This window comes from Staurois parvus, unplaced genomic scaffold (genome assembly GCF_062004578.1).
Source record: "Staurois parvus isolate SC_StPar_1 unplaced genomic scaffold, SC_StPar_1.0 ptg000023l, whole genome shotgun sequence".
Classification (NCBI taxonomy): Eukaryota; Metazoa; Chordata; class Amphibia; order Anura; family Ranidae; genus Staurois; species Staurois parvus.
In genome coordinates, this window is record NW_028317819.1 from 1,725,509 (window position 1) to 1,746,713 (window position 21,205).

Consider the following 21,205-nt stretch of genomic DNA (forward strand, 5'->3'; position numbering starts at 1 on the left):
CAGAGAGCTTCCACCTGATGGATTCTGCCCAAAACACAGACTTTGCCCTTAATGGACCTGATAGCTCACTGACCCTACCTTTGCAGGGGCAGCACATAGCTTGGGGAAGGGCCTAGGGACTTAGGAATAAGGCCTGTTCTCTGGGAAATCTTGTTGGACTGTTCTGGACTTGTATTGAATATACTTTTACTCACTAAAGGGTTGAACTTTGCCTTCTGCCTGGTCTGAGTTTGGGCCACTGGCACATGGGGCATGAAGAAGTTAACATGCTAAGAGTCAATTTAATGCAATTTATAATTGTGGTGTCATGAGTAACGATGGAGCAGTTAGTGAGCAGCCTGTCATAAACCTGTCATAAACGTGTACCTGTTATAGGTGGAATTGCTTCTAGCCATGACGGAGATGTTTTCAGCACTCCCTATGCCATCATATACCATCTGCCATAGAAACCGAATCAAGACTGCACTGCAGAAGTCCCAATCATGTACAGTTACAGAAGTGCAAGGGTTAATGGCAAGTGCACGTTGGAGCCCACCCTATGTACACAGCGAAGTTCCATGCTGCTACCAGGACCAGTGGTGGGAAACACTGGACCTTACTGTCGAGTATTCACCCATGACGACCTCAGCTTTGTCCCAGGGCATTGATAAAATGGCACTAAAGCAAAGGTACTCCATGTGTAGGAGATTGGCCCTGTCTCAGGTGCCTAACTTAGCCTAATAGAACCCACCCCTAGGGAAGTCCTCTTATGTGACCCAGACTTGGCACCCAACAAGTTTATTAGGAATCCTAGCGGAAGATCCGCCATCAGCTGCCTACTCCTTACATGCCGAATACCTGTGGCCAGTATGTGTGTGGGCAAAACTCTGCAGAAATTTCAACCATTGACTGCATCCAGAGGTGCTCAGAGGCTCTATTCATACTCGGATGAATAGTTACATGCGAACATCTGTGACACCTACTATTGATTTCCAGATTCTATTGTGAAAGCCAACATTGACAGCTGCTGCTGGTCACACACAACTTTTAATACCGCTGGCAAGAATTTACTGATCTTGCTGGCAGCTGCCCCTGGCTGCAGACATTTGGCCATTTGAATGTAGCCTATCTAATGTTATGTCTCCTCAATATGCTCACAAAAAAAAATGTTTGCCTGAAAATGGGCTTTACTCCGTTGCCATCAACACACAACATATTTGAGGTTTTTTTTTTTTTTAAGAAATCATATGTAACCAATAGCAGCATCTTGTCTGTAACCTGCAGGGCAATTTCTCCCTTCATGACACACACCTGTAGAATCTGAGCCTCCAGCTCCACCCAGCATCTACTTGTCAAAAAAAGGTGATCACACAGCAGCTGCATTTTTATGATGACTAGAAGAGGTGACCAGCCTGATCCTTCTATCTGATCATAAGGTAAGCTTTATAGGGGCATTGAGACATATAGGGGGTTCAGATTGTATTGGAAAAGGTACAGTGATGTCTTACCATTCTTTCATCAGGACATAAACTGTATGCGGCAGAAACTTGCCTAATTGTGAGAGCAGAGCAGCTGGTCTGTTGTAAACTTAATAAATACTAGAGCTGTGAAATGGCCTTTGCCAGCATGAATAATCAATATCATATGGGAGGGTAGACTACTCCATATCGTCAAAGGTGGGTTTGCAGCCTATTATAATGAGAACCTGTACTGAGGTAAGCATGTATTCTGCTGTTGCGGACCTCCTTTTCAATGTTACCAACTTTCTCTTGTTTCAGGGCTGGTTCTTCCTTTTGGATGTATTTCTGAATTCACATTTTCTCAGTTCAGGACATATGCATTTATGTGTTTTTTGCTGCTCTCCATACAGAAAAAATGAAATGAAGTATGTTCTACTTTTGTTGATTGCATTGGAAAGCACTGCACTGGTGTGAACTAGGGCAATTGGAATACATGGAAAATGCTGTGCATGCATTTTTTTTTTTTTTTTTAAATGCAGATTAAAAACACACTGGGCTGCATCTATTGTGAATCAGCCCTCAAAGTATTGAAACCACTGGATGGGCATGTTGGCCAGGCAGTTAGCTTTGTCAGACAACATGTTTTTCATGGCACAGGTTTCCTTGAGAGCCCAATCATATTATGCATTGCATTAATGCATGCGATTTTTGTGCATTAAGGCAACCCATTCACCGCTCACTTCAACATCTTTTTAAAAAGCACAGATAGTTTATACCTGTGAGATGAGGTGCACTCAAATGTAAGTACGATGTGGGACATTGGCTTCAGCATTGGGGTACATTGGCTTCAGCATTGGGGTACCTTTCAAAACAAAACTGACGTTAGTTCGGTGGGGAAGCATATATTGTGGCAACACATATTTGTGAATGGGCCCTTGACCTTTGTCGGTCCGTTTCAGTGGGTTCTTTCATGCTGTCTACGGCTCCATTAACATGGGCAAATGGGGGTGGCCAGGAGCGGATAATTTGCTGCATTCAGGGGCAGCTAAATGTCACCTCTGGATACAGCAACACTGTGCTGTGGTTGATTAGCTGCAGCCAGACATTTTTGCAGGGACTTTGCCAAACTGAGGAAGCCATTTGCTTGATAAATGTCCCCCTCTGTCCGGTACACCGACCAAATGCTGAATCTTCTTGCTCAATTTCTTGAGAAAGTGCTGTAGCTAGCGCCAAACATGTCAGGATAGAATCTATTCCTGCCGGATACTTTAATAAAGAATACTATTTTGCATCTTGCTGGGTGGCATTTCTGTTGCTGGTACAATTAACCCCTTGCTTTATCTGCTAAAAAAACATTTGGGGGAGGAATTTGGCATGATGGTGCTATAGCACCCCTGATAAAAAGTGTGCTATAGAAGAAAATCTTTTGTTTCCATAGCAACTAGTCATCTTCCAACTGTAATTCTTAACCACTTGCCTGTTGGGCAATTTTCAGCGCTGTTGAACGTTGAATGACTATTGCGTGGTCATGCAACACTGTACCCAAACTAAATTTTTTTATCATTTCTTTTGAGACATATAGAGCTTTCTTTTGGTGTATTTAAGTTTTTTTAGTTTCTGTTATGAAATGTTGTAAAGTTATTTTTCTCCTTCACTGATGTGTACTGACAGGCATCACTGATGGGTACTAATAGACTGCACGGATAGGCATCACTGATGGGCACGGATAAGCATTACTGATGGGGCTGCACTGTAATTTTAGGGCACTGATTATCAGTGTACAGTAGATGTCCCCTCTGAGGATTTCTGCTCATCTGCTCTCCTCTCCTCACGCGCATTTCCTATTTAGAGCCTACGTCATCGGCTCTTCACCACAATTGGTGATTCGCTGTGTCTGAGGGACACAGTGCACACCGATTTCTATGCCTTGCTCCCCCAGTGGCGCACATGCGTGCCTAGAGTGGGAGGATGTCATATGACATCCTCCCTGAACAAGAGACCTCCCACCTGTCCGTCATTTCCTAATACGGCGGGGGGCGAGAGGTGGTTAAAGAATAAGTTCACCTTTTGCCTTAAAATAATAAATGTACATTTTATTTTTGTTTTTGCAGGTAAAAAATGTTTTTGAGGCCCTCATATATACAAACCCAAATTCACATGGGGGCACCTACACATGACAAAGTTGGTTGAGATACATATTAAATTTTGCTGCACATGCTGGAGAGAGAGCAATAATTCTAGCACCAGAGCTCCAGTGTAATGCTAAACTTTTAAAGCGTCGCCTATGGAAAATATAAGATAATGAGGTTTGCTGCCATTTCACAGGCACATTTTTAAGGTTGGTTATCTATTTACTAGGGGCAATCTCGTCTTTATATTTTACTAAGAAATGGGTTAAAACTTATTGCTTTTTTTTCTGCCCTAAAAAAAACTTTAGCACATTTTTTACTGAAATGTTTCCATTTCCTAGACCTTTGTCCTAACATTGCGTAACATAAAACTTTGGAATTACCACTCATTTATCCTCTAGGGTGTATATAATATTTGCAGGGATTTAGGCAATCCTCAGGGCTAAAATAATTTTTTAAACTGCTTTGGAAACCAAAGGGTTAAACAGCTGATACTTGTACCTTGTTTGGAGGACTGTACCTATTTTGAGACCAAATCCCTCTGTTTCTTGTGCGGCCTCAGTTGTCCTCCTCCCTCCCTTTTTTATTTTTGGTCGGAATTTAGGTGGGTGCAGTGGGATGTGGGAGCAGTGAGGATACAGAGTTTGGTTGCACATGAACTCAGAACTTGTATTCCAGAAACCGCCAACTACAAACAACCCCAGATGGGGAGTGCCATTTAGAGTAATGTTCACAGTTCAGTTCTTGGCAGAGAGACAACGGGTAAAGATGCACCAACAGCATCTGTCTTCAGAGGGTGGAATGCGGCCGGCTGGTCCCTAAAAGGAGGCTACTGTACCAGATTGCAAGTTCCTAACCTGTTCCTGCCACTATCACTTTCTCTAACATGCAGGTGCTCTTTCCCTAGTCTAACCACTTGGCAAAATGTGTGCCAAAGCCTGGGGGCTGACCCAAAAATTAGCCTCCAAAGGTCACCTGGTTGCAGTATAACCAACTGAAATGTTGCCTCCTGGGACCAGGAAACCACAGAGATGCAGAGTTTCCCTTGACTTCCTCTCCAGGCTGTGACACTGTTCCGATCAGGTGCCACCTACAGTGGGGAGAAACCAGACTGCACCTGTCTACATGATGTATACCTCTCTATACAAAGTGTACAATTTTACTACCAAAAGTGTTTTGCTGCATTCAATTTTTTATCCAACTGCCTATATTACTACAGTTGCTAGTTTAATATAGTTTTTAAAAATAATATAAAAGAAAAATAAAGGTCAAACAAGCACTTGTTTAGTTTAACTAATAATCTTCTGCATATTAGATCTTTGTGGTCAGTATAACCAGGGCTGTGGCAGGGATATGCCCTTTTGTCCTCTCCAACATTTCAGAAAGTTGGGAAGTATGCATTAGGGTGTACAGTGCATGCTACATGTAGAAACAATATACCATAGAACATAATTTAGCTTCATTTCCATAAGGGAGGGTGATTTCAAATATATTTTAATATATTAAAAAATCATCTAAAAGACAGCTAATTTTATTATACAGGACTATAACATGGACAGGAAAGGAAATACTGGGTTCAGCTGAAATGTCTTCTTTACTAAAGATGTGTCCAGTGGCTCAAATTATATTAAATATGTAAATGGATCTTTGGCTTTTCCCGTTTGTGTCTCTATAGTGTTTTATAACAGTGCTGACCATGCAGTTTTTTATGATACAATATTTGAATGTACTGTAAGTATTGTAGGGAGTTATCATGCACGGGGAGGGGAGATAACTACAATGCATGGGAACCCATAGCAATATTTAGATGGGGCTCCCCCATCAACCTCTGTGTGGCACTTTGTAGTGTCAATTGGGACAATAGTGTCATTGGTCTTAAAATGTATGTCCAACCAAAAAACTTATTTCCACGTTCTTTTAGATGATGGGAAAGGATTAGAACCTTGTCAGATTTTTACGGCCATCCAAGGCTCCTGAGGATTTTCCTGCACTTCTTGTCCCATTGACAAAGTTTTACTAGACTATATTTCTTAGAGTAAGGGAAGGCTAGAAGCCCTGTCTGTGTCCCCTATGCAGATTTCTCTCATTTCCTGTCTGGTGTTGTCAACAGGACAGGGAGGGAGGGTAAATTAGAGTGTCGTAGAAACCACACAGGGCTTTTAATCCTGTCTCACTCTATCCCAAACTAAAAAGTGATTAAAAAAAGTAAGTTTTGGCTTGACATACACTTTACCATAAAAAATAGAGCACATTGGGTGTCTAATTTTCAAATAGGGGTAATTTTAGGGGCTTTATAGTGTCCTGGCAATTTGTTTTATTTGAGAACATAAACCAAGTAGGTTTATCTCCTTTTTATAAAATACATCCAAAAAAAAAAAGCTCCAATCTGTCTCAAAAATACATATAAAAAAGGAGGAAAAATGTATTTATACTTTTTTTTTTTTTTTTTTTTTTTTTTTGTGATAGCATACCCTCTATTCTCAGATGCATAAGGAGTTCAGGGAGGAGGAACCTCATACACTGGTCCTCCCAGTGAATCAGTTCAGCGCAGATAGAGAACTGACCACACATTTTCTATCATACCCAGTGTGGTGTTTTCAGGGATTTCACACAAAGGAATCAATACAAAGAGGACAGGATAGTTTTTCATACATGATACAGCAGGCACATATCATCAGGAATATGAAATGTTGGGTTTACATATTCCTTAATATGGGCAAGTAATTGTCAGTCAAACTATCACAGACCTGGAAAAAATGGCTTGGTAACTAAGGGTGCACCCAAACAAATTCCTTCCAATATAATGTCTTGTTCCCTCATGGCCTCATGGCAAAACCACCTCCAGCACAAATTGTCCTCCCTGAATCAGACCTTGACATGGCATTGCTGGTGAGTTCCTTCCCTCGTCTCCAGCAGTAGCACTTGTACAGCTGCAGAAGGCACCATATACTTTCAGGACAGGGAGGAGCTTGTGGCATCAGATAGAGCATGTCACTTCTGCAGCCCCATCTTGCCTATCTCTGCACAGGTAATCACCAACACGCTCATGTGACAGGTTATGTCCCAGGCTGCATTTAGAGGTGGCTGGCAGCACAGGGTCCACAATCCAGTTCAGAATACAATAGTAAAATGAAATTTACTTTGCAGTGCAGTTCTAAGAGAACTTAGAGGTATAGTTATTGGACCATTAATTGATCTTTTTAATCAGTCTCTTTGAACAGGAACAGTTCCCCATGAACATCAGACAGCTAATACTCTACCTATCCACAAGAAGCGCAGCAAGGTAGAAGCTGGCAATTACAGGCCAGTGAGTTTAATATCCGTTGTAGTCAAGGTAATGGAATCACTTCTGAAAAGAAGGATCATTGATCACTTAATACAATACAATTTACTGGACCCAAAACGGCATGGCTTTACTGAAGGCAGATCATGTCAGACTAACTGGATTTTTTTACTCTATTATCAATGTTTTGGACCAGGGTGGTGATGTGAACATGACATATCTTGATTTCAGCAAGGCATTTGATACAGTTCTGCATAATGATCTAATACAAAAGTTGTACAAGCTAGGACTTAGCCCTTGGGTGGTTCAGTGGATATGCAGCTGGCCAAAGGATAGATACCAGAGTGTGGTTGTAAATGGGGTTCACTCAGAACAGAGATCAGCCACTAGTGGTGTACCCCAATGTTTTATACTAGGTCCTGTTCTATGTAATCCATATATAAGTGATATAACTAAAGGTTTGTTGGGTAAGGTATGTCTTTTTGCTGATAACACAAAGGTGTGCGATAGGGTTGATATCCCTGGAGGTGCCTGTAACATGGAAAATTATTTGGCATTGCTGAGAGATTGGTCAAATAAGTGGAAATTGCATTTCAAGGTTTCTAAATAAAAAATAATGCACCTAGGGAAAAATAATCCCTTGAGAGAGAAACTATGGGGGTACAGTGTTGGTCAGCACTACAGAGGAAAGTATTTGGGGGTACTTATTTCAGATAACTGCAAAATGAGCAAGCAGTGGGGAAAGTGAATAGAATTCTAGGATGTATCACTAGAGGGATCACCAGCAGGAGGAAGAAGGTCCCAATTTTCCCTATATAGATCGTTAGTGAGACATCATTTAGAATACTGTATCCAGTTCTGGAGAGCTCACCTACAAAAAGATATTGAAAATAAAACAAGTACAGAGATGGGCAACAAAAAAGTTCTGAGAATAAAACATATCAAGAGCTACTTCAGGAACTTAATGGGAAAGGGGAGAAATGCTTGAACCTTTAAAGCATCAAGGGGGTGAATAAAGTTTAGGAGGGAAGAATTTTCAACATGAAACCAAAATCAGACATGGGCAGGGGCGGACTGAAAACTCATGGGGCCCCCGGGCAATAGGGGATCATGGGGCCCCTGTGTCCTTGCCCAAACTCAAAAAAGCCTATGAAAAAGTACCAGGGGCATCTCATGGGGCCCCCTACTGACCCCGGGCTTTCGGGCAGTGCCCGAGTTTCCAAATGGTCAGTCCTCCCCTGGACATGGGGATATGACCTTAAACTAACAGAAGGAAAGGATATGACCTTTAAACTAACTGAAGGAAAGTTCAAAACTAATCTCACAAAGTATTATTTTACTGAAAGAGTTGATGCTTGGAATAAACGTCCAGCAGAGGTAGTGAGCCAGTCAACAGTAAATAACTTTTTTTGTCTGAGTATATATAGATCTATGCTTGTCCCAAGCATGTTTGAAGCTAACAAAAAAAGAAGCTTCTTCACCTCAGGTGGATGGACCATTTTTGCAATTTTTCAAATTTTTTGCTATTCTTTGCTAATTTTCTTTCACAGCTGTGAACATTAGCAAGGGACACCCTAAACCTTCTATTTTATGAAAGCACAGGACCTGTAGAACTAAAAGATGGTACTGGTGATTTTCTATGTCCCCCAAAAAAAACACTAAAATGATTAGTGATGCAAACAAACACAATGTAACTTTTGAAAATTCCTATTAAATCTAAAGGATAGAACTGTAGAAGAGTTTAATTTTTAAATTGTGTTTTTTTGTGAAATGGCTAAAAGAGAAGGTACACAACTGTAAATAAGTAACTTTTTTTGGGTTTTTAACCATTTGACATCCATAATGTTTTATTCACCCCCTTTTTGACCAGGGCTTTTTTTTTTTTTTTTGCTCTGAAGTATGCAGCTTCCAAACGTCAAGGGCAGCTGCCATATTTCATTTTTACCATGTTTCTTTTATTTGTCTCTACTTCCTGTTCATAAATAGCAGAAGCATTTTCTTACTTAGGATATTTCTGCAGTTAAGCAGCTTAACAGTAAATATTACCTCTGTATTAGAGTAAGCTATGTGCAAATAGATTAAACACAGGTGATAAGGTGATTTCTGTGTGGCTTAGATGCTAAATGTTTATTGCTCTATATTTGTTGATCTCTGTTAAAGATTACTATGGAAGTGTTATATATATTACCTATCTTTTCCTATAGATACATTTCATGTTTGCTATGTGCCATGCTCGGACATCATGGAAAAAATTTGTTTTCGGTTTCTTCATTGGATTCCTAACAACATTCTACATTGTCAGCAGTTTGCTGAAGATTGACTGCACACTGGAGACATCTAGGATATCGTGGAACCCAAAGCCATTGCCAAATCCAGGTCTCTGAATACTTTCTCAGTGATTGTTGATGTCAGCTGATAAATCATGAAATATCTTTAAAGCCTCATGCTGAATTCCAAATATTTATTTATGCGGTTAGGTATTTAAGAAAAAAATGTCACTTAAATAGAACTTGTATAAATACCAGAATTGAACTGGATTTTAGCCTTTTTTTATTCACCTGTAAGACAGCACTGTGAGAGGGGGGAGGCAGTGCTTGGGGCCAATCTAGTGTTGTGTTGACACCGCACATACCAACAGGAGGAATGAGCAGAAGCATGATCTCACAAGTTTGTCACTGCTGTATCCTTATCAAGTCATAGGCTGGGGGAACAGGAATGGCTTAACAGTGCTCTGATAAACAACAGACAAAAGTCAGGTCACAAACTGTTATGTGCTGCCTGGAAGGGTCCAAATAAAAAAAATAAAAACAGGCTGTATACACAAAAACAAATCGTTTGGCTGGTAAGATAGATTCCATAGAACTACCCCTTAGGATTTGCTGAGTTATTGGCTTCCCCTGTAGTCCTGCACAGCCATGCAACACACATTGTTTTTTGTTTTTTTCTCAGACATGCATTCCAGAGACAGTAAACAGTCCTTGAGCTTGTATGGGGTTGAGGGGTGTATGGGATGCCCAATGAACAGTAAACTGAGGACAACTTAACAAGTCCAAAGACAGAAAATTCTATTCTTAGAGAGCTCTATAGCCTTTCCTGGTGTACCACCCCAGATTAATACTCTTCTTCACCCAGCTGCCCGATTGAATCCATGGGCAAGGGGATCCAAAGCTGCCACTTTATAGGTTTAACAGTCACAGGTAAGGAGCTAGTCAGGTTTCCCACCAGAATGCCTCTCATCTTATCTGGCCCAGGGGGTGCAGAATTACTCACTCAGTATTACAGTACTCTCCTGTGAGCTTGTTGGGTTGGTGGCTGCCTTCAGGCCTTCTGCTGGGCTGGCTCCAAAGGTCCCCCCTCTGGGGACCAGTGAGGCTAAGTGATCCTCCTTTCCAGGCTCCTGCATCTCAGCCTCTCACTCCATCTTTCACCCCAACTCTCCAGCTGCTGAGCAGGCTCAGTCACACCTAAAGGCTGGCTTGGCCACATGCCAAGCCTCCTGCTTGGGGGTTGGCCAGAGTCCCTTAAGTGCGCAGGCCAGCCCCTCCTCACCCCAACCCACTGAGTTCTAGAGACTTCTCCAAGTCTCTAGATCAGGTGGAGGTATCAGAGAACTGACCTAAATTTGACCCCACTGACACATACCCAGGAGCTACATGTACAAAGGAAAGGTTGACAGATTTGTTGATACACTTCTATGTAAAAATAAGCCACAACTTTCTCTGAAATGGCTTGAAATTTCCCAAAAGTAATTAGCATCCAACATGGTTCAAAAATGATGGGACCCTTAACCTATTATTTGTTGCAACCTTTTGCTGCCAGAGCCGTTTTTTGCATTTTTTTTTTTTTTTTTGCACACGTTTAAAAAAAATCATTTTATACCTGAAGACCACACAGAACCCCCAAACATTGTTATATACATTATATGTTATGAAAGAAGACATCCTAGAGAATAAAATAGTGGTAGTTCGAATTTTTTATGTCACACGATATTACCGCAAAGGTCTAGGAAAAACACACTAAAGTAAATTTTAGGGCGTACAAGTGCAATAAATTACCCACATTTTTGGTAAAATATAACAGACGAGGTTGTGCTGAGTAACCAGATGACATAATTTGTGGGCACCCATGAAATAGTGACAAATGTTAGTACCCTATATTTTCTCTGTGCGACGCTTCAAAAGCCCCTAAAGGTCACCAGTTTAGAGTTAAAGAGCAGGTCCTGTGCTAGAATTCTTGCACTCACTCAGGTAGGGGGAAGGGGGGGGGGGGAACGGGTGTTATGTGCTTGGGTGGGTGCGTTTTTGTGTTTTTTGTTTTGTGTTTTTTTTTTTTTTTTTTGCAATTACAAAAAAAATGTTTTATTTGTTTTTGTTATTGATTTTTTTTTTCTTTAATCGCATAGGGGAAACAAAGTCCCCAATGTAATGACTTTTAGGTGACAGGTTCTCTTTAATGAGAAATGCAGGCTCTAAAAGTGACAGCCGTGACCTGGAAGTGACACCACACGCGGTGCCTTCCAGGTCATAGAGAGAAGGGGAGGAGAGTTTGTCCACTCTCCTCACTCCCCTCCACCTGTTGGCTCCTGCCGTGGCACTCCAGGGCCTGCAGAGGAGCAAGTGGAGCCCGTATATATGGTGGTGGGAGCGCCTGCATGGGTTAAGGCATCAGTATCTGGGGCTGTAGAAGCAATTGGGTGGCAGTGCAGCCATCCGACTGATTCCACCTGACAGGCAGGTGTGTGCCTGTCAGTTTTAGACCCAATCCCAGTGGCCGCAGCCACCAGATTGTGTATAAAACCCCCTGCTGTCAGGTCTGTATGAAGTATAGACCTGGCAGCAAAAGGGTAAAAGACAATCTCTGCAAACTAACGCTTTATGTAGCTCTCAGTGAGACTTATCCACTTGCCCTCTCTTTATTCAGGTCAACAGAGCTTTACCTCATTCACTAAGATCTGGAGCAAATTCCCTTGCAAAGTGCAACTTCCCTTGCTAAGTGAACAGTCCTATTTGTCTATAGTAAATCACCTATGTATTATCTAATAACTAATCTGCCTCTTCCATTTTTGGAAACATGACTGTACCTTTTCAGATGACAGTAGTGTAAGTGAAGGACTTGCACACAAAGTTCGAGTGCTTTGCTGGATCATGACTTCACCTAAAAACCTGAAGACCAAAACCATCCATGTCAAGAATTCCTGGACTCGTCACTGTAATATTTCATTGTTCATGAGTTCTATCCCTAATGATCGCTTTCCGACCGTTGGTCTAGGAACCAAGGAAGGAAGAAGTGAACTCTACTTAAAGACCATCAGAGCTTTTCAATATATACATGAACACTACTTAAATTGGGCTGACTGGTTTTTGAAAGCTGATGATGACACATATATAATAATGGAGAACCTCCATCTAATGCTCTCCAGTTATACACCTGACCAGCCTATCTACTTTGGGAAACTGTTCAAACCTTTTATCAAGCAGGGCTACATGAGCGGTGGAGCTGGTTATGTACTGAGTAAAGAGGCACTAAAACGTTTTGTGGAAGGGTTTCGCTCTGGTAATTGTAGTCATAGATCTTCTGTGGAGGATTTGGAACTTGGAAAATGCATGGATATCATGGGAGTTGCACCTGTTGACACTCGGGACTCTAAAAGGAGAGAAACCTTCCATCCATTTACTCCAGAATTTCACTTAACTAGCCATTTTGAAAAAGATGACACTTATCTCGATTATTCTTTTTACCCTGTTGTTGAGGTGAGTTTTAACTTTGTAAATGCACGTACTGTATGCATTAATTGAAGTGTTCATATTATTCTGCTGAATAAGTTGGGGTGTGTATAGTTTTGTACATACAGAAGGGTGAGCTCATATGTAGGGTGTTATTTATCTGGAGTGTATACGCCCACATGTGTGACTCTATAATCATGTGGGCTGCACAGAAAGAGGTGGAAATGAACAGCTTAGAAGGGAACTGAAACTGGATCATGCTCAGTAGATGTGGCAATGGCCTGTGTACACAATCTAAGGCTGCAGTGGTCACAGACAAGGAGGGAGTGACAGTGAACAGCAGGATCAACAAGGTTTTTTTGCAAAATACAGAAAACAAATCCTATCGTGATTGAGTATGAACAGCATGTAATACAGCATATACTAACAGTTTTTAATGTGGGTTTAATGACACTTTAACCTCTTCCCTAGCGCGCTATAGCTGAAAGACGGCTACAGCGCGGTTGTCTAGTTCTAGGACGACGTCCATGTACGTCATTCCAGAACATGCCCCCTGCATGCACCCGGTGCTCGCTATGTCCTACGGACACAGCTGAGCACGTGATACGGTAAATGGCCAATCACAGTGGCCTTTTACCACGTGATCAGCTGTGTCCAATGACACAGCAGATCACCGGGTAAATACAGACTGCTATCACAGCATGATGAAAGTACTACCAGTAACAGGCAATTGTCAGAGAAGTGATCAGCACTGATCATCAGAAAATAGCGCAGAAAATTAAAAACCCAGCGGCAAGTAAATACCACCCAAAGAGAACTCTTTGTGTGAAAAAAAAAATAAAAAAAATGTCATATGGGTGCAGTGTTGCATGACCACACAATTGTCATTCAAAGTGTGCCAGCACTGAAAGCTGAAAATTGGCCTGGGCAGGAAAGGGGTATATGTGCCCGGTAGTATAGGAGCAAAACAAAAATTTTATGTTTCTTAAAGGAAGATTTCCCCTCTAAAATGTTCAAATACTAGAAGTCTACCTCCCTGTTTTCACATTCCCAGCATCAGGTTTACTACGGTGGTACAGGTCCTTCAATAAAGTGACCATGTCAAGGGGCAAAGAAAGTTCTAATGGCACTTTCCCTGCAATAGGAGAGCTATAACACTCACCAGTCTGACAGCCTGTTTCTCCACTTCGCTGTGTCATGTCATGACGTAGGAGACAGAGAAATGAGCCATAGCTTTGCAGATGGGCACATTTTATGCAATACTTCTTGAAGTGTTGGATGCCAAAGAGTCTGATGAAGTTTTCAGCATTGGATCAGTGGGAAAGTCAAGGACATGGGCTGATGGAATAGCGATTCTATTTGTGAATATGCCATTTAGGATTTTTTTTTAAAGTCCAATGAGGTCAGTTCAATATTGGAAGAAAAAAAAATGTATTTGTGTAGTGCCTGTCCAGCAGCGGTATGTTTCTCTGATGGATGGATCAGTTGCAGGTGTCCAATGATTTTCTATAAACTATAAAAAGTCTAAATTGCTTTTTTGTTTTAACCAGGGGTGGACTGACAACTCATGGGGCCCTGGGCAGTAGGGGATCATGGGGCCCCTGTGTCCTTGCCCAAACTCAAAAAAGCCTATGAAAAAGGTACCAAGGGCATCTCATGGGGCCCCCTACTGACCCCGGGCCCTCGGGCAGTGCCCGAGTTTCCAAATGGTCAGTCCGCCCCTGGTTTTAACCACTTGCCCTCCTGACTAGGCCATTTTTTGGCCAACGGCGCTGCGTTACTTTAACTGACAATTGCTCAGTAATGCAACGTTGTACCCAATGAAATTTAGGGGTTTTTTTCCCCACAAATTGAGCTTTCTTTTGGTGAGTTTTTTTTTTTTTGTGTTTTTGTTTTGTTTTTTTATTTGCACTATAAAAAGAGACCAATTTTGAGAAAAAAACAATATTTTTGACTTTTTGCTATTTAAACATGTCCAGGGAAAAATAAATTTTCGTGATAAATTTAGGCCAAAATGTAGTTGGCTATCCCAATACGTGTAAATTAATTGGTTTACGTGAAAGTTATAGTGTTTTTTTTTTTTTTTTTTTTTTAAATTTCTACTAGTAATGATGGCGACTTATAGCGGGACTACCTGTGTTTGGGCATTCTGACACTAGGGGGAACCGACTGTCATCCCCAGTGACACCGATACAGTGATCAGTGCTAATAAAAAGCACTGACACTACTAATGGCACTGGGCAGGAAGGGGTTAACATGTGCAGCAATCAAAGGGTCAACTGTGTGCTGTTTTACTAGGAGATGTGTGTTAGTGCTTCACCATAAGCACACTGCTTTGCATGGCTGTGCACCAGTGCCGCCCTCTAGCAGTATATCTGCTATAAGGCGGACGAGAAGCGGCTAAAGTAGAGCAGTAGGCAAATATTATTTTGGGAGGGTTATAACCCGTCAGTTTATTTTACCATTTGTGTCCAGTTGCGGAGATTTCCTGTCCCATAGCCAAACATGAAGTGAGAGGAAATCCTTGCAAATTAAGGGAATTCCTTGGGGACCCATAAGTCGCCATTGGAAGATTTCCCCTCTATTTTTCTGGGGACAACCCAAAATTTGAGATTTTCCTTTACATTCACTTTCTATGATGGTAAACAGGACAAATAGAGTGTGTCTCCTTAATGGGGGTACAGATGGCAATAAAAACTGACAGGTGTTCTAATCCCTCTCCACTCTATCAAAAAAAAAAAAATGTTTTTTGCTTTTTAGTTATACTTTAATCTTTGGTTTTATATATCCCATTCAACAACAATCCTAACTAATTTTACATTTGGATTTTCTTTTTTCAGGGTCCCCAGTGCTGCTCAGATCTGGCCATATCTTTCCACTATGTGAATGCAGAACTCATGCACACCCTAGAATATTTCACCTACCACTTGAGAGCGTATGGATACCAGTACCGCTACCAGCCCCAGTGGCCAGCTCTTACTGACAGACTGTATATTAACACCAAGAATTCTATAAATGTGAAAACTAATTTAAGTGAGTCTTCTGCCGTGAAGAATATTAGATCAGGCAGTTAAAGTACAGAACTAGCTGCTGATAATTTATTTAGGGCTTGATATATACATATTACTTGATGTAATTCATACCAGTGTTTCTATAGAGTGAGTACTCTATATAATATATATTTGCCCTGCTCTCTTGTTAGCCCACAGGCAGGATTTAATCTACCCCGATGTACTCCATGTGGAGATAGAATATGCATTTTTGTATACCATAAACAACTGTGATCAAAGTTTCCATTCTTATTCATAACCACAGACATCTTAAAGTGTTACTAAACCCACAACAGTAAAATCAGTCTGTACATGCATTATAACATGCTTGTTATACTCACCGTGGAACCTAAGGGGTTAATGATTCGCATTATGTAAAAAGGCAGTTTGATCCTGTGTTCTCTGATCCTCCCCCTTCTTACACCGTCCCCAATCCATCGTCTGCTAGTACAGACCCCTAGGATACCCTCTACACATACTCAGTTTGGTGTGTATTGCTAGAGTTTTGTGTTTAATTTTTGAGAGTGTGCATAAAATCGACACAGGGCCAATCACTACTGTCCAGACAGAGGGTCAGGGATCATGCAGCCTCATATGACAGTCAAAGGAGAATGACTTCTATATACTGCTGATGAGAAGAGGTATTTAGCAGTTTATATTTACTAAAATAATTGCATTTCTGTGTACTGTAACGTAACATGGTCACTCTAGTAGACACAAACCCGTACCAGCTGCTCTATCTGGGTATGAAATACAAAGTAGTCAGGGCTTGGATAAAAATGTGTATATTAAGGCTACATTAGGTATAGCTGTGGCCAGGGGCGGACTGACCATTTGGAAACTCGGGCACTGCCCAAGGGCCCGGGGTCAGTAGAGGGCCTCATGAGATGCCCCTGGTACCTTTTTTTTTTTTTTTTTTTTTTTTTTTTTTTGAGTTTGGGCAAGGACACAGGGGCCCCATGATCCCCTATTGCCCGGGGGCCCCATGAGTTGTCAGTCCGCCCCTGGCTGTGGCCAGAGGTGGCCAACCAGCAAGGATCAGTAAAATGGCAGCTGTCAGATTTGTGTACTTTTATAAATCACTGGCCGACAGACACCTCTGCTGTTTGAAGGTAACTATTCATTGGAGCAGTTACATGTAATTAGAACCTTAACTGAGCCTGGATGCAGACACTGTGGGGTTGATTTACTAAAACTCGAGTACAAAATCTGGTGTAGTTCTGCATAAAGACCAGTCAGCTTCCAGGTTTGTATGTCAAAGCTTAATTGAACAAGCTGAAGTTAGAAGCTGATTGACTACCATGCACAGCTGGTCACAGCTAATCACCTAGTTTTCATACAGGTGGTGTGAAGTCGGACTGGTAAGGATCTTCTACCTCCACTGCTGCATTTACTTTTTATTCAAAAACCACACATGCAGGGCCTTTGTCTAATTTTTATCCACTCCCATTGGCAGGTGTGAACAAATCAGATCATTGATCCATCAATCCATAAGTCGTTTACAAGATGGCATAAAAATGCTAGAGCATAGACCAGCAATGGGCAAACTACGGCCCGCAGGCCGTATACGGACCGGCGGACCTTTTAATCCGGCCCGCGGAGCTAGGCTCCCGCTAGGCTCCTCTCACAGTCCGCCCTGAAGACCGGTGTAGCATGAAAGTCTGTCTCCTATGAGGATCTGTCCCCCTTGACGTATCTGCGCATGTGCCGGAGATCGCTGATCGGCTGCTAATGCCTGAAACTGGCACATGCGCAGATACGTCGAGGGGGACAGATCCTCATTGGAGACAGATTTTCATGCTACACCGGAACGGCGCGGGAATACGGCGAGAGGAACGCGCGGAGCAAAGGTAAGTGAATTGACACAGGGGGGACTTGGGGACTTAATATGGGGAATGAATTACTATATGGGGGGATGAATTACTATATGGGGGATGAATTACTATGGGGGATGAATTACTATGTGGGGGATGAATTACTATGTGGGGGATGAATTACTATGTGGGGGATGAATTACTATGTGGGGGATGAATTACTATGTGGGGGATGGATTACTATGTGGGGGATGGATTACTATGTGGGGGATGGATTACTATAGGGGGGATGAATTACTATGTGGGGGATGAATTACTATGTGGGGGATGAATTACTATATGGGGGATGAATTACTATATGGGGGATGAATTACTATGCTTACTATGGGGGAATATTACTATACTTACTATGGATGACACATACACATCATTCATCTACTCTTGGTCCGGCCCCCGGGTCCAATATATGAACCCATTGCGGCCCTCAAGTCAAAAAGTTTGCCCACCCCTGGCATAGACCACCTGTTCCATTCATGTGACTTATGGGGATGGTCCAAACCGATGAGATAAGACCTCAAAAATAATCTGGGGGGATATGATACTGTATATAAATGATCTAAATTCCATTCACATCTAAAGATCCAGCTGCCTGTGCTCTGTTGGTTAAGAGAAAACTGCATTGAAATCATTGTTTCAGCTCCAGCAGTGACAAGCCCAAGGGTGGACTGACAGCTCATGGGGTCCCTGGGCAATAGGGGATCATGGGTCCCCTGTGTCCTTGCCCACACTCAATGCACACCTAAAAAAAAAAAGCCTATAAAATGTACCAGGGGCATTTCATGGGGCCCCCTACTGACCCCGGGCCCTCGGCCAGTGCCCGAGTGCTCGAATGGTCCGTCCGCCCCTGGACAAGCCCCACATTTTAATGTGTGTTAGCTCAACACATATGTATCCCCATTCATTCTTGAATGCACCCCAACAAAAGGCTATACAGTGATAAATCAGTCAACAGCCAAACAAAAGCAAATAGCAATATTTTAGTAGTTAAAGAAGACCTGCGGCTCAGATCCTCTCATGCCCAGCCACAGCTGTTAGGGATCCGAGTATGACCAGAAATGTGTGGACTGACACAGGGAAACACAGGCTCCAGGTATAGTATAAACACTACAATTTATTAAAGACTAAACAATACATAAACGCAGTGAAAGACTAAACATAAACACAGTGCAACCAAACCTTCAACAGATAACAATAGGAACAATACTAAACGTAGTCGGGCAGGCCGGGTCGGTAGCAAACGGGCAGGCAAGGTACAAGGAGCAGGCGGAAGCGTAGTCAGGAATAGCCGAGGTCAGGACAGGCAGAGTTCATGCAGAGTCAGGATTAACGCAGAATCAGGATCAGGCAGGAAGCAGACAGGATGCAGGTAGAGGGGCTCATGGGAAACATACACCAAGGCCCTGATCACAGGCCTTGCCATTCCTTAAATACACCTGCTGTAATCAGCCTCAGGTGATGACTCATTGCAGGAGTGAGCCTCTGGTTGCTGAAAGCACCCGCTGGCCAGCCCTGGTACTGCAGCCCACAAGGCAGGTGAGTCCCACCACCACTGGCAAGTCCATTCCTGACAACAGCCCTGTCCCGTGCAGCCATCTTTTTTCTGATGTCATCGAGAGGCTCACTGGCTCTTCCTGGTTCAGTGGGTGGGCCTCCCGATGATGAGCCGATAGGCCTGCCCCCTTCTACTTTCCTCTATGCAAGGCTATGTCTCCTGGAATATATGACTCACATATTCCGGGAGGCACAGTGGGCAGTGTGTGTGTCATTCACCTAAGGCAAATGACGTACACAGGGCGGCAAGCTGGATATTTTTAACCGAAAAGGAGGAAAAAAACACAGCACAATAGGGAAGTTGCTGAAGGTCCTCTTTAACACATGAAATTTACAGGCTGTACATAATGAAAAAGAGACTACCTCTTTCTTCAACCTAAACAGGGTAGCCTAATTAGGGGAATATAATCAGGTGTTTAGCAAAGTACCGTAACAGTCAGCAATTAGTGGCACACCTGTGCTAAACCTTCTGGTGGCCATCTCATTGGGGGCCAAAACCTTGCATTAGAGCACTCCAGGTAGTGTTTTTTTAAAGGTTTATACATCCAATGGCAAAGTGTTCCTAGCTAGCAAATCTGTCCCTCTGCGAACAACTGCAATGTATGGTTGACCAGCAGCCACTCACTAGTCCTGTGTAATCAGAGGCTTCCTGTCCAAGTGCAAGGCAAAAGAGCTTCCCTCTCGCTGGTGGTATATACTACTGTGCGTGGGGGCAAGGTGTTATTTTAACCTTGGGAGGTATCGTCCCTGCTATATTTAGAAAAGGGAGGTACAAAAATGGAACTTTGCATTACAACTTTGGAGGTATATATAAACAAACAGTGAGAATTGGGTATAAAATATTAACACTTTATTCCATGTCTGACAAAACATGTCCATAAAACCACTTTAAAAACACATATGTATATTAGCCATCTAAAGTAACTGTTCATCTAGTCTTGAGATTAACTTGTAAAGAGTTGATGCTTTTCACGGGAAAGGCCCCGCTTCATCAGGACCTTGGATCTCAATATAGGACTGCTGAAACAATATATACATATACACTATAATCAAGACGCATGAAATTTTATACAAACTGCTCCACATACATTATACAACATCAGTCATACATCTTGATCATACCCACACCGAAGAATGGACAAAGAAAAAGAGAAGAATTATCAGGCTAGGATGAATTACGTTGCTCTAGGTAAGACCCTAGTTACTTCTATGCAATGTATACTCCCAAGTACCCTATTTGTTCCCAAGCATCTTATTTAGATTAAATGACTATGGAATTATACAGGCATAAGTTTGTCCCCTTGGGCTGTGAGGTGCTTAGAAACTGTGGTTCTCCCCACAGACCTGGCAGACTGTATCACCAAATACACCCTTCTGTAACTGCATGTTAAGGTGAAAGTGTTTTTTTTTTTCCCTTCTCCTTTTTCTTTGTCCATTCTCTTGGGTGGGTATGATCAAGATTTATGACTTGTTATGTTGTATAATGTATGTTGAGCTGTTTGTATAAAATTTCATGTATCTTGATTATAATTTGTGTATATATTGTATCAGCAGTCTTATATTGAGATCCAAGGTCCTGATTTCCAATGCAATGCGTCGACTCTTTACAATTTGATCTCAAGACCAGATAAACAGCTACTTTGGATGGCTAATATACATACACTATATTGCCAAAAGTATTGGGGCACCTGCCTTTACACGCACATGAACTTTAATGGCATCCCAGTCTTAGGCCGTAGGGTTCAATATTGAGTTGGCCCACCATTTTCAGCTATAACAGCTTCAACTCTTCTGAGAAGGCTGTCCACAAAGTTTAGGAATGTGTCTACGGGAGTGTTTCACCATTCTTCCAGAAGCGCTTTTGTCAGGTCAGGCACTGATGTCGAATGAGAAGGCCTGGCTCGCAGTTTCCACTCAAATTCATCCCAAAAAGTGTTCTATCAGGTTGAGGTCAGGACTCTTTGCAGGCTAGTCAATTTCCTCCACCCCAAACTTGCTCATCCATTTCTTTAAGGACCTTGCTTTGTGCACTGGTGCGCAGTCATGTTGAAACAGGAAGTGGTTATCCCCAAACTGTTCCCACAAAGTTGGAAGCATGAAATTGTTCAAAATGCCTTAAGCATTCCCTTCACTGGAACTAAGGGGCCAAGCCCAAC

The 21,205-nt window shown here is 42.2% G+C and overlaps 1 protein-coding gene across 1 annotated transcript; it reads left to right on the top strand.

Annotated features, from left to right (window-relative positions):
• Positions 1 to 1,318: 1,318 nt before the first annotated feature.
• LOC149472088 (glycoprotein-N-acetylgalactosamine 3-beta-galactosyltransferase 1-like) lies at positions 1,319 to 15,857 on the top strand. The gene is made up of 4 exons (XM_089693017.1): positions 1,319 to 1,415; positions 9,056 to 9,227; positions 11,940 to 12,601; positions 15,415 to 15,857. Exons 2-4 carry the CDS (start codon positions 9,065 to 9,067, stop codon positions 15,646 to 15,648), a joined length of 1,059 nt encoding a protein of 352 aa, XP_089549143.1. The 5' UTR covers positions 1,319 to 1,415; positions 9,056 to 9,064; the 3' UTR covers positions 15,649 to 15,857.
• The last annotated feature ends 5,348 nt before the right edge of the window (positions 15,858 to 21,205 follow it).

What these genes read in the sequence shown, in the direction of transcription:
- LOC149472088 (XM_089693017.1), top strand. Translation starts at nt 9,065, where the DNA reads ATGTTTGCTATGTGCCATGCTCGGACATCATGGAAAAAATTTGTTTTC. An exon ending in AAAGCCATTGCCAAATCCAG is followed by an intron (nt 9,228 to 11,939) that starts GTCTCTGAATAC and finishes GTACCTTTTCAG; the next exon opens with ATGACAGTAGTGTAAGTGAA. An exon ending in CTTTTTACCCTGTTGTTGAG is followed by an intron (nt 12,602 to 15,414) that starts GTGAGTTTTAAC and finishes TTCTTTTTTCAG; the next exon opens with GGTCCCCAGTGCTGCTCAGA.